Source organism: Magallana gigas, chromosome 5 (assembly GCF_963853765.1).
Source record: "Magallana gigas chromosome 5, xbMagGiga1.1, whole genome shotgun sequence".
In the NCBI taxonomy this organism is placed as follows: Eukaryota; Metazoa; Mollusca; class Bivalvia; order Ostreida; family Ostreidae; genus Magallana; species Magallana gigas.
Window position 1 is genome coordinate 492,247 of NC_088857.1, and position 13,194 is coordinate 505,440.

The window sequence follows — 13,194 nt, forward strand, 5'->3', positions numbered from 1 at the left end:
TGTGATTTTATGTGTATGATAAAGATATAATACATATCATACGAAAGGAACATCCATGAGATAACTGTAATTCTGATAAACAATTACAAATAAGAGTTTTTTTGCGCAACCCTTATTTAAGTTTCTGAAAAATAATAGTATGCATGAAACAAAATAAGGTTAGTGTTTAATTCATTACTCCATGCAGTGACCCACCTTTAGGGAGGAGGTTGTCACTTTCATTTCGTGAACATGTGCAATTAACGTTCTCAGTGTAGTTTAAGCAACCTTTGTAAAAAGAGAATTGAAAATAAAAAAAAAAGAACATTATTCAAAATTTAATTTTCATCAATAGACATTAAATACAAAATATTAATAATATTGTTCTTGTAATGTCATTGAATTGGAAACGTTTATGGATTTCGCTTTAAAAATCATCCCTAAAGTAGGAGAATATCTAATACTTATACCCCAGATTTCCACCTCACAGATGTCCAACACGTTTTTGTTATTCTCACCCTCACCAGATTTATTATGATAAATGTACATTTGTTTCCCTTGGATACCACCAGGAAAAATGATAATATTCTGGACACCGGGATGCTTTTCATCCTCCTCATGGTACACGGGAGTCAGGGAGGTCAGACCTTCAATGTTAATATCCTCTTTGTTGAGAAAGACGTAGTAACCGTAATGGCGGGTATCTGCGAGAAAAATTAATATAAACAAAAACAAACAAAAAACATGTTATATACATGTATTATACTCTTAGTAATGACAAAAAACTACAATCATTTTGTTTCAATTTGATTTGAAGCGTCATTTCTTTGCACACTTTAAAGGTCAAACTTAATTATTTTTCGAATGTTACTCTGGTTACAATAAAATGGGGAAAAATAAGAACAATAGTTAAACGATAACTTCTTTAATATCCTTAATTATGTGTGAAGCGCAAGCAAAACAAGACAGCTCAAAATTATTGATATGAACGATAACTTCCAAATGGATTTTATTGTACTTTTTTATGCAATCCTGCATTCATCGAATTTTGGATTTACAAACTCACACTTTTCTCTGAACATTAAGTTGATTTTGTAAATGTTTGCCAGATCCGGTAGAGATATGTTCCACCATGCCTGTTTGTGTTTTCTATCAACGTTTGTACCTGCACAGTCGCCATTTGTAAAATTCTGAAACTTTCCATCTATTGCTCGATCTGCTGTCAACTTTATTTTGAATTCAGTAAATATGTACATTGATGACTGGTCCGTCGTTACATTTACTCGTCTGCATAAATTACACAGACTCCAACAGACATTGATGTTTGTAACTGAAAAACAAAAATGTACTTTGCAAATTGAGGAAACAAATTTAAAAAAGAGACGTAGGGGGCAAATCGCTTACTTTAGCAATGCGAGCCGAATGACTTAATGAAATCAATTACAGCAAGGGGTCCAATAGCCCAGTCAATTTAATAATAACATTTACAAAATTGCAACAGATTTATTTGAACTGGATTCCAAAGCTTCACAAAAGTCCTTACAAACAGATATATAGCAGGTTCCAGTAAATGTTCTACCAAATCTCTCTCTTTACTCCTCACTAAAATTCTTACAGTAGCAAAGGAAGAGTACTCTACAACAAAATACCCCAAAAGTGGTGTGAATCAGATGTGGATACTGAAAAACTCTAAAGAATTATTAGAAACTCTGAGGTCACAAAATCTTATCAAAATCAATAGCATCAAAACGTTCGATTTTTCAACGCTTTATACAACCATTCCCCATGACAAATTAAAATCTAGGCTTTTGATATCATCGACTGCTGTTCTTCAATGAAAATGGAAGTCGTAAATGCTTACCTTGTAAATGGAAATCAAAAAATACACTCACTACATATTTCAATTACATTTTTTAAATTATTACACTTCGATGTTTCTTGGTTTCAGAAAAGCCGAAGGTGAAAAGAACTATTCATAGATAGTTATACTCTTTTCCAGCTTCTAATGTTTCACCCTTATACATAAAAGTACATTTGGGGACTGATCCAATTTTCCTTTTTTCACCCATTTTCTACCGATGTTATGAATTTCATCAAGGGCTTGCTGTAAATGTGAAGCTGACTCAGATTACAAGTGTGGTCCACGTAGAATAAAATATAAAAAGTTTACAATAGAGAATCAGGTTGTCATTTGTTACATTTGTTATACTAGTAAACCTACTGACATTAATATCAATCATAAAACTTTCATTGTAATTAATATATTTGGGAAATGAGACAAGTGACAAGACTTTATACCATTGAACATTTTTTTTAAAGTCAGGCGTTTGTCAGATATATCACTTTTATAAAATTTATACTATAAACCGTTGCGCTATACAGTACCAAGAGCTTGTTTAAATTCAATAAAGGCGCAGAACAATTTCTTTTTGGGATACATTTACATTCACGATTGTAGTAAAAATTTTAACAATATAATGTTGTCAAATGTAAAATAGTCTTTTCTAAAACCGGGCCCGCCGTCATCAAGTTTTCAAATCTCTCAACTCAGTCCTCAACTCAAATCTATAAAAAGGTACATGTATTTGAGATCAAACTTAAGATTCGAAGTTGAGTATTAACCTGAAGGAAGTTGATAAGGGTGGGACGGGACTGACATTCTTATTGAATTTTGGGTGGCTTGACACTCCAATGCATTATTTGGTGGATTGACGAAGAATTATTTTTGATAAATAATGGTAAATAATAGCACCAATATCGGCCTCTATTTTTTTTATATGATTTATTTTGTACTTTTTTATAGTGTAGTAAACGGAAACATAGTTCTATTAGGTTTTCTTAGTGTGATAGTGGGTTGTCTAAAAGATAAACAAGTCCACTTAAGGGTTCTTCATTTAGTCAGATGATACAGGGATTTAAAAGAATAAACCCTGTAATATAATATATAGATATCAGCATAAAAATGATCAATGTTTACAATAAGTTTCAGCATAAAAGATACAATCCCATTCGAATATGTATTCATGAAAGCTGCTTGGTCCGATTTTATATCAAATTTTATGCACGCTTTTAAACGATGGTTATGCTAAGTATATGTATAATAATAGACATTGCAGTAGTATTCCCAGCCAAATTTCAATAAAGAAAACTACGTACAAAATTTGCTTACAAAACAAATGACATTAAAGGGTACCGCGTCATTTCGCCTCATGTAAAAGTTCACCCCTGACGACGAGACGGGTATGGTTGTATTACGAATTTGACTTCGCTTTAAATAAAGGTCGAAATGATCAGACAAATTACAAATAAACATGTATACGTTTTACTCGCTAATGTTTCCGAAGTTTGTTTTCTTTACAATCGATGCATAGCATGCGGGCTGAATAACCCCAATTATTCGGGGGACGAAACCAAACGGCGTCCTTTTCTACACAATCTCGTGATGCATTTTGGTTTGTTTTTTTCGTTTGCCCAAAAAGAAATTATTTTTATTTAGTTTGAATATTTCTAACTTTGAAAGGAGACTGATTCTGCTGGTGTAAATAGGAGAAAGTCCATAACTTTCTAAGATAATGGTTTGTATAGAAAAAAAATTGATACTGTAATAATAAAGAAAATCGGACCAAGCAGCTTGAAATACATTACTGCTCAGAGTTTAATAATCAAACCATTTGTAAAGAAGGATAACTCTGGTTATAATGCATCACACTTTCAGGGCCAATAAGAGTTACTGCCCTTGAACACAATTTACAAAAATATAGAAATGAGCTCTATATCATTATCAATATCGATATTTAATTAAAGAGACAGTACAGCTGAAACAGTTATGTTTAACTTCCGATTTACCCATTGTATTGTAAGAAATAACGTTGAGTGTGACAGTTGAAGTACATAAAAATCACTTTCACAAACCTAATGAATGAGCCTCCGGCAATTTAAGGGTCGTACTAACAGGAATAATATTTGTCGTTTATTTGTACCACGTGGATTTTGATTGACAGCAATTGACACGTTCTGAAAACTGCAAGATCTTCGCCCAATCACGGTCTGCAACGAATGCGAGGGAAAGGGACTCCCTAAACGGAACCATATCAACACTTTTTCAATAATTTATAAATGATTTACTGATTTCAGTTCATTTTAAAATGCACCGACATAAGTATGTCAAATAACCCCACAAGGCGTCTTACTTACAATGTAAATTTAGCTTGTAGCAACTCCTCTGATAAACACGCAAAATGCATGCACACAAAATGATATTTCTGGCTATTTCAAAAACTTTGAACAATTATTAACTAGGAGAAGTAGAAAAGACATATTTCTATTAACAAACTTGTCCATGAGAATTTTTGCGAGCCTTGCATGTGTTTTTTTTTTTAGTAAATACGCATGCGTAATAGTATAGAAGGCTGAACCCGGTAATACGTTGCGATGTAAATATGTATGGGTTATTCGCAATCATTAATTCTAATGAACTAATTAGATTGAGCTCATGTAGAAATTTGTAATTTTCTGAAAGTTTATTTATATATAAATAGTACCAAAATACCGAACCCAATCGGAATTTTTTTCAAGTCTGTTTTTCGATAAGATGCGCCGTACTGTCTCTTTAAATAAAACGTAAACTTTCAATGTAGCTCCTTTAAAGATCACATTATTTCAAGATACATATAATAAAAATAAAGATATAACTTTGCAACGATCACCTGTTTATAGAACAAGGTTTCACAATCACATGCTTAGCTGTTGAATAATTGAAACAAGGTACTCTCTAACTACAAGTATTAAATATGGTAACAATAACTTACCTTTCGCATATAATAGAAATAAAATAATAAAACTTAGATATCAAAACTATGAATTACTAGGATCTTTATAAAATACATTATTTCATAAATAAGATATATAAACCTCAAAACGTAGAATTGGCCAATTGTAACAATTAATAATTAATTGATAGCTTCGTAAAAGAGAGGGAGTTATAGGGATAGTAGTTTGTTCCTAAATATATACATGTAAAATATAGATGAAAAGTAGGATGATGGTGATTTTGAAGAAAGATGAACAATGTATGAATATATTTATCATAAAAATGCATCTTGTTACATTAAAGCTAAATATTATATATAATGTAAAATACAATTATCTATACATATCAAGGACGGCCATATAAACTTCATAATATTTTTATGGAAATGATAATTTATGAAAACGAAAAACAAGAAGTGTAGATATTTTCTAAAATCTTTTGATTAAATACTGTTAATAAACTGTTACTCGTAATAAGCATTTGCTGTAAAATCATATTTCAACATGTATCTATTCATTATTATATTACACATTGACACCATATCTTAAGCTCTAAAATACCCCGTTTGTCCTCAAAACAGTTTTTCTCATTTCACTGAAAAAAATAAAACTCATTTAAAGTAACTAAAAGCCGACATTGATCTCTGTTTTCAATAAAAATTCTCTATCGATTCATCAAATTATATTTTGGTGTGTCGAGAGTCTTTAAATTATAAGAAAAAAATTCAAGACTATTGCATAAAATGCCTGTGAAGAACTTGCAGAGGCAACTTGAGAAAGTAATTAGTCTGTAATTTTTGGGTTGTGTTGGGTGACCTTTATTTTTATAAAAGGGGTTTTACTATGCCTAGTAACCATTCATCTGGTACAACTACTGTATCATATATATATGAAATAAAACAATAAAACTGTAAAACTCGTTTGGTGCTAATACAGATAAAGCGTACATACGCAGATAAGAATTTTGCTATAGTAGATACAATACGCTTATTCAACAATCGGAAGATACTATTCTTGATTATTATAATAGTAGAGAGGATTTTTAAGTCGGATATAGAAGATTCACAAAAACCAAAAGGGTCTTCTTCACACCTTAAACTTGGCTGCTCGACATCATCTGTATGATTTTATTTATTCATTTTCCATAACAATCATATATATCATTTATACTTACAGCACATTTTATAAATTTATCCTATTGATTTAGAACTTTCCATTCGTCTATACTACTTCTACTGCGAATGTTTTAAAGTTTTTGTTTTTAATCGCATCTGTTATTTTTCATGCAACGGTCCAAGGTTGCATTGTATTCTTTGCTATTAGCCTTGAGTGAATCTTTCGTACATTTATCGCCAAATTTATATTTATTGTGAATTTTCTTTACCAAGTGGAATTTTTGTTCTTGCTGTTTTAAAGGATTTATTGGAATACGGTTTATCTTTTTTTTTTTGTTTCTTAGGCGTGTTAATTTTTCTAGTACCGAAAGATATTTCGCTGCGTTATGAAAAACATCACATATCTTTTTCATAACAAAATCAATGTCCTCTTCTTTAACCTCGTGTAGAGCCTGGTTTATTGTATTTAGCAGTTCACCATGTTCTATGTTCTTTTAAAAATCGTAGGCATTGTTAGCCGACAAAAAATTTACATATGACTGAGTTTCATATGGAACATAAATATTTGTAGTACAATAATTAAAGGACAAACACATCGAAAGTGGGCTATGAACATCTGATTACAAAAATCTTATAATTCAAATTCAAAATTCAATCTAAAATAAAATAATTATGCACTTCATAAGAAATAATTCATTTTTAATCGTTAAACGGCCTTAAGTTTGTCTCTACCCATTCGTCAATTCACAATAAAAACATAATTGTTGGTACAAAAATAAATTAAATAATACCAAAATTCCTTGGTTGCTGTATCTGTAACTAACATAACAAAAAGAATGTAGAAGCTCTTCAAGGTATCAATATTTTCTTAATTTAAACGGACATGGTCACAGTTTTGGTCAAATTCTATTTTTCTGTTTTTACTATAAATAATGCTTTAGGAATGCATATTAAATGTTGTTATACTTTCATGTTAAATACTGAAATCTGATTGGTTAAGACGCAGTTAATAATATTTGCTATTACCCTCAGCGTTAGCAACGCACTTAGCAACGGGTAACATTAAAAAATATTACATGCGCGAAAATTATGCGCGTACGGTTCGCTGTAGAATTCACGTTATTCATATTTAAAAGCAGTAAAATTTTCTTAAAAATTAAGACATTCAGTATAACAAAATAAATAGTGCCTGTTTGGGAGGATAACAGTTGAAATTGACACCCCTCGAAAACCATTGTCAACCTCCGCTTCGCGTCGGTTGACAATGGTTTTCTCGGGGTGTCAATTTCAACTGTTACCCTCCCAAACAGGCACTATTTATATAATATCATGATATTTGACAGTCAGTCGTAGAGGTATAAGCAAGATACAGAACTGACAATTCTTTGTCGTGTAAACAAGGCTCGTGTCCTGTTTTTGTTTCCATAGGTTCAATATACCAGTAAAAATCTTTTTCAAGCTGATTTGTCTATCTTCTTATTCGTTTTAAGCACACCAAAAAACGTTGCTAACGTTTAACCTATGTCTCATGGTTAGCATTTCTGTATCAAACGTTTTCACTTTTGTATCTAGTTTTCATGAATACAGCTCACTAATTACAGGCCAAGTTTTGATATAGAGAAACATACAAATAATAAATGGATTCACTTTTTTGAATTTCTTTATTCTCTTAAAAATATTTTGGCGATAGTTTAACACATTGAAAATATGAATAAACAGATAACTAAGCAACTGTTAGTGGGACCATAAAAATTAAACGAACTCACTTTTGATCTCAGTCTTATTGCTTTACTTTAAATATTTTTTGTAAAAGGGAGACTTAGCTCATGAGTCACCTAAGTTTTGTGGCCCCAGGGCTTGATTTACGGCTTGACATCTTAACAGATAACTAAGCAAATGTTAGCAGACCTGGCCTTGCACACGTCCGTTCGTTTTCCCTGACGTCATAATTACCCTAATCATGCTTGTTTATAATTATCATGAAGCTAATACCACAGAAGAAATAATTTTAATTCTAAAACTTTTCCTGTCTTATGTCCAACCGCCGAACACAGATTGAAATTAAAAAGTCTTAATAAATTAAATATTACTAAACTAAACATTTTAGATAAAAATCTTAAAGGAACATTGTCCCGATTTTGGTCAAACATTATTTTTCCGATTTTAATATTTACAATGCTTAAGAAAAGGCATTTTTAATAAGCAACCAAAATTTGAGTGTCATTTTCTTAGTTATGAGCGAGCTACAGTGCTTGCAATACTTGCTATGTAAACAATTCTTTTGTTTACATTTTAAACGTTGAAGGAAAAATTTCAGTTTTAAACCTAAATCGAATGTGTTAAACGTTAGGAACTGTTTATCTACGCTTAGAAAAAAAAAGATAAGACACATAAGCTGGAATTTTTTACTAGTATATTGAACCTATGTAAACAAAAACAGGGCACGAACCTTGTTTGCATGACAAAGAACTCTGAGCCCTGTATCCTGCTTATAACTCTACGAATGACTCTCAAATTTTATTTTATCATTAGAAATGCATATCTAAAGCATTGTAAATAATAAAAACATAAAAATAGAATTTGAACAAAATTGTGACCAGCCCCTTTAACATACAGACTTATAATTTTGTAATAGATCAAACTTACAGTAAAGAAGTGCAAAGAGGACCACGTTGGAAAGCATCTCCTAACTATTTCTGAGGATGATCAACAATGAATCGTCCAACTGATTGAGATTTAATGGGTTAGTATCTGATCAATTTGATTAACCATATGGTTACCATCCTTTCATTACTTATTCACTCTGAATTTTAATTTCAAATAAGATATCGTTTTACATTGTATTCAAATTTATTACGAATTTAGATCTAATCAATGAATGGATTTACGGACCGAATTTTGTTCTAAAAAACAATATCGGGTACAGATAATAAGCTTGATCTTTGGAATTCGAATGCATACAGTCTCATCCTTCAAAGTTCCGTCTTAGATCAGAACTCTAATTTTGTGAACGTTTCATCTGCAAACGTAATTTCATTTAAACAAGCACCAGATTGGCATAAAAGACAAAACATGAACTTTCACACTGACGCACATTTATATACCCTCTGACTCAATACATTGCATGATTTGAAATCAGAAACTACAAAAAATATTTTTCTAGTAAGTTCTTTTTTATTCATGTTTACAAACCATTTGTCAAATAATTACATGCTTGATATGAATGAAGTGTATATTAAGAATATATATTACAATAAATGTTAAAATTATTTCCTAGTGGGAAATTGCCAATATTTTGCCAAAAATTACATAGATAAAATGAGTTTAGGTTCTGCTTTTAATTATTAATCATCATTTTTATTAGTTTTTAAATTTCATGTTTCGTTTTATCATTTGCTTCTCAGCTGTAAATAATTGTTAACACACTCTCGAAAGTTAACATAGAACCAGACAATGTTAATCACAAACTATCGCTATATACAAAATGACCACTATTTTTTAAAGGAATACTGTTTCTGTAATTTTGATTGCGACATGATTCAGAGAAAGATCAACAATTTTTTTTTCTTTTTTATCGTATAACGACAGTTTTGCACTATTGTTGAACTTTTCACATATTGGAACAATGCACAAGTGTTAAATTTACAGTTGAAGCATTGACAGTACTGTATTGAAACTATTCTTAAACTTTTAGATATTATATAGAACGCTTAAAGGTGTTGATATTGTTTTTGTGACATAGAGAAAATGTAAGACATGCCAGGAGGAGTTATTTCAGAAGAGACATCAGTTGATAAAAAACTATAGCAACTAACTAACAAGTTGTTCAAAACATTCACTATGAACATTCAGTCTTTTACACGCATTAAATGATTAGGACTTGGGCATTCAGACTTTGTAAGCTTATAGGCCTATAGTTGTAAATGAAATTATAATTATTTTGCATTTAATTTATTTCATATAGAATTAAAGTATATGTTATAATCCTTTCATATGTCATATATTCGATGTTATATAAACCAAAAATTGTACTTCCGGTGAGATATCTCAAATATATCAGTATAGTGGAATACATTTATTACATTAATTAGCTCCATACATGCGAGCTAGAATTATCTCCCTTTTTTGATGCACGTGCCAGCACACTGAACAAGAAACGTTCCATTTTTGAAGATTGTGGACCACTATAATGTATGTTATTTTATATGTGCTACTCAGTTGTTTAAGCTTATGAATACCTTACATGATAGTTTTTTTTTGTAAATTTTACTTATTTAAAAGAAATTAACGGTCAGCAATGATGTCTATATATTATTTGGATAAAGTATTTCCTTGTGCAGTTTTGAGTATTGTTCCATATATTTCACCATATTAGACTGTCAGAATGTTTAGAATTACATACATGTCAGAGTTAATGTAGGATTTGTCAGTTTTCCTAGTCCAAGTATTTTCCAAAAATTTTATGTATGGAACGCCATTCTTGTCATCAACAGTACATGTGTGAATTTATAAGACAACTGTTAAAATGTGATCTTTGTTATTTTGTAGCTTTTTACCTCCTTTATTCAATAAATCATGAAACAAATAAATAAAAAAGCAATAAATAAACTGGTTGAAAACTTCCTGTAACGGAGACAGAACAATCGGAATAATCAGAACAATCAGCCTTTTTTAATAAAAGAAAACTGTAATGGACACTAGACAAATGTACAAGAAATACCAGCTTTTATTTTCATTAATCATTTTCGTTCGTCCGTTTTCGGTCTTTAGACAAAAAACCTAGTTTCAACAGGATCTCAGATTTGGCAGAGAGTATCGATATTTCATTGTATCATATAAAACAAATCGGACGTAAGACTGAATTTTAGGTTTACTATATATTGTTTCGTAAATAAAAGGAGTAAATTTGTAGACTGTGAATACGCCAATGTTTTTACTTTCTGAAAGGACTGTATATTTATCAAAGGTTTCAATGTATACAAGAAAAATTTGGTCTAAATTTCTTTCGCTGAAAGCAATCAGCAAAAGTGTAGTCTTTTATCTCAGAGGTATGGAAAAATTTATTTGTTGAATAATCTATATATTTTTTTGGTCAATAATGATAAAACCACAGTATTTTAAATCCTGTGTCCACAAAAAATTAAACCATAAATCTCAATTGTTGCATGTCATTTGTTAATGCAACGCCAAAAGGGTTGAAAAAAAAAATAAAACTTTGAGTTAATATCGTGTAAAAGAACGTTTAACACATCAGTGGATACTTTGTATATAAATTACAAATGAGAGGTAAGATAAAGGGTATCTTACTTTGTATTTAATTGATTTAAATGTCAACTCTTATGAATGAATTGACACAGGAGTCAAAACAACGACCAAAACCATTACTTTCTAGGAACAGAGGTATTTCCAAAATGGTGGATTTGAAAAAAAAAACCAAAAATAGTAACATTAAAACAACGCAATAACAATCAATATTCAACGAAGAAAATGATTAATTGTCTGCGGCTGTTTGTTTAACGCTTGCATTAAACTCTATTTTTCGCATCATATAGTAAAACATCTGTATAGAGAAGTAACAAACGTTATCGATTATGCAAACCTTTGCTCTGCAATCTACTGTCACAAATTCGATTTTTAATTAATGATTATGAAAACAAACAGCTTTATTTTTCATATAAAAGTTCAATGAATTCTCAGAAATTTTGGGTTTAGAATCAAATAAAAAGGACATTAGATAATGATAAATCACTGTTCATTAAATCAGGTCATTAGTGATCACCCTTGCTATTGCGTATGAAGATATTGTAGAAATACACAACTGTCACTGTAAGTCTTTTTAATCTCCTTGAGATGCAACCCAAATGTAGAAACCACTATGTCCAAGTTTATTAAAAAGCATGATCGTATAGTTTTGCCGAAGTTGCAACATTAATAAGAAGAAGCCAATATTAAAGACCTCTAATTCAAAATCTAAATCAAAATATCTAATATCACACCAAATAAAAATCCTGTCTAACATCATTTTACAGGGAGATTATGTAACATGTTATTTATGAATGACAGTTCTGACTAGGTCAGCACATCTATGATGATCATGAGTTAACATTTAGTGTTCAATTTATATTTTCCTATCTTTGTTGATAAAATCCACCGAAAAATGACAATCATATACACGGAGGGGGGGGGGTGTAAAATTTCTTCATATAGTCCTTTTTTGCAAAACTGTTTAATGCTTACGCAGGTTAAAAATGCTGCACCTACAATGTTGGTTCTCTTGGATATATCTAATGAGATATAAGAATATTCACAAATAAGGCTAATTCGTTAAGAAAAACTGGTCGACTGCTATGCAAAGTGTTAATCGACTTTGGCAAAGCATATTGCAATCAGAAATCCTACGCAAGCTACCACGGCACAATGACTAAACATCCATTATTAAAAAAAACATGTCCATTAACCTTGTTGGATTTAAACGGCAATCTACTTTTGAAATGATTACATCAAAGTCGATGATTTTTTTTTATTTGAAAACTTTCAAGAAAAGTTTGATAATCATACAAACGTTTTAATCAGCATTTGGAAAACGTTGTATTAAAGGAACCCATTAAATAAACATGCAATAAAAATTTTGAATTAAAAAACAACAACCACAAAAGCTTTTTACATTTAAGTTTATTGTCTGTCGCCACTACCCTATGAATGTAAAACATATGTTTATGGGAATCGATCAAAATGAATGGGTAACATATTATATGATTTCACATAATATCATGATGAAAACAAACATCCAAAGCAACGATTCCCGTGCAATTTTCGACTTTTTACATTCATAATATCAGATAATGAACAAAATTCATGATGCCATTAAATTAAGAGTCAAAAGTCATCTATTATTTGAATGTCTGCATACACGAAACATATGAAGTAAAGTACATCCTGATGACAAAGTATATAAATAATTTATCTAATGATCCTCTGCTGACCAGTCACACCCGCCATGTGCTCTTTGTCGTAATCGGGGAAAAAACCCTGGAAACGTCCGTAGACAATATGGTGATTAATAATGGTCTAACAATTTGTATGACAAAGTCAGTCAGCATGCGACCCAGTGGAAGATTGTATTTGCTGACAAGGTCGTTGTATCGACCATAGAACCTACGAAAAGATGACTTCAAACGAGACTGTTTTATCAACTTGTTTGTCAGTAGCTTGCTTAGTCTTAGAAACTGTTCATACGAAGAGCATGCCCTTGTGAATCGAATTACCTGAGAGACTAAAACACGATATGCAG

General features: G+C 30.9%; 1 protein-coding gene across 2 annotated transcripts in view; it reads right to left on the minus strand.

The window, feature by feature from the left end:
* The window catches only part of LOC105333579 (uncharacterized), a 40,202-nt gene extending 31,528 nt beyond the window's left edge, over nt 1–8,674 (minus strand). The window contains exons 1-4 of one of the 2 annotated variants that reach the window (XM_011436627.4): nt 8,550–8,674; nt 1,046–1,309; nt 450–683; nt 196–267 (exon numbers count right to left, since the gene is read on the minus strand). In XM_011436627.4, coding sequence (XP_011434929.3) covers nt 196–267; nt 450–683; nt 1,046–1,309; nt 8,550–8,586 — 607 coding nt within the window. In that variant the 5' untranslated portion in view covers nt 8,587–8,674. The remainder of the gene's footprint in view (nt 1–195; nt 268–449; nt 684–1,045; nt 1,310–8,549) is intronic. The other variant, XM_066085029.1, reaches the window with a different exon arrangement.
* Nucleotides 8,675–13,194: the final 4,520 nt, after the last annotated feature.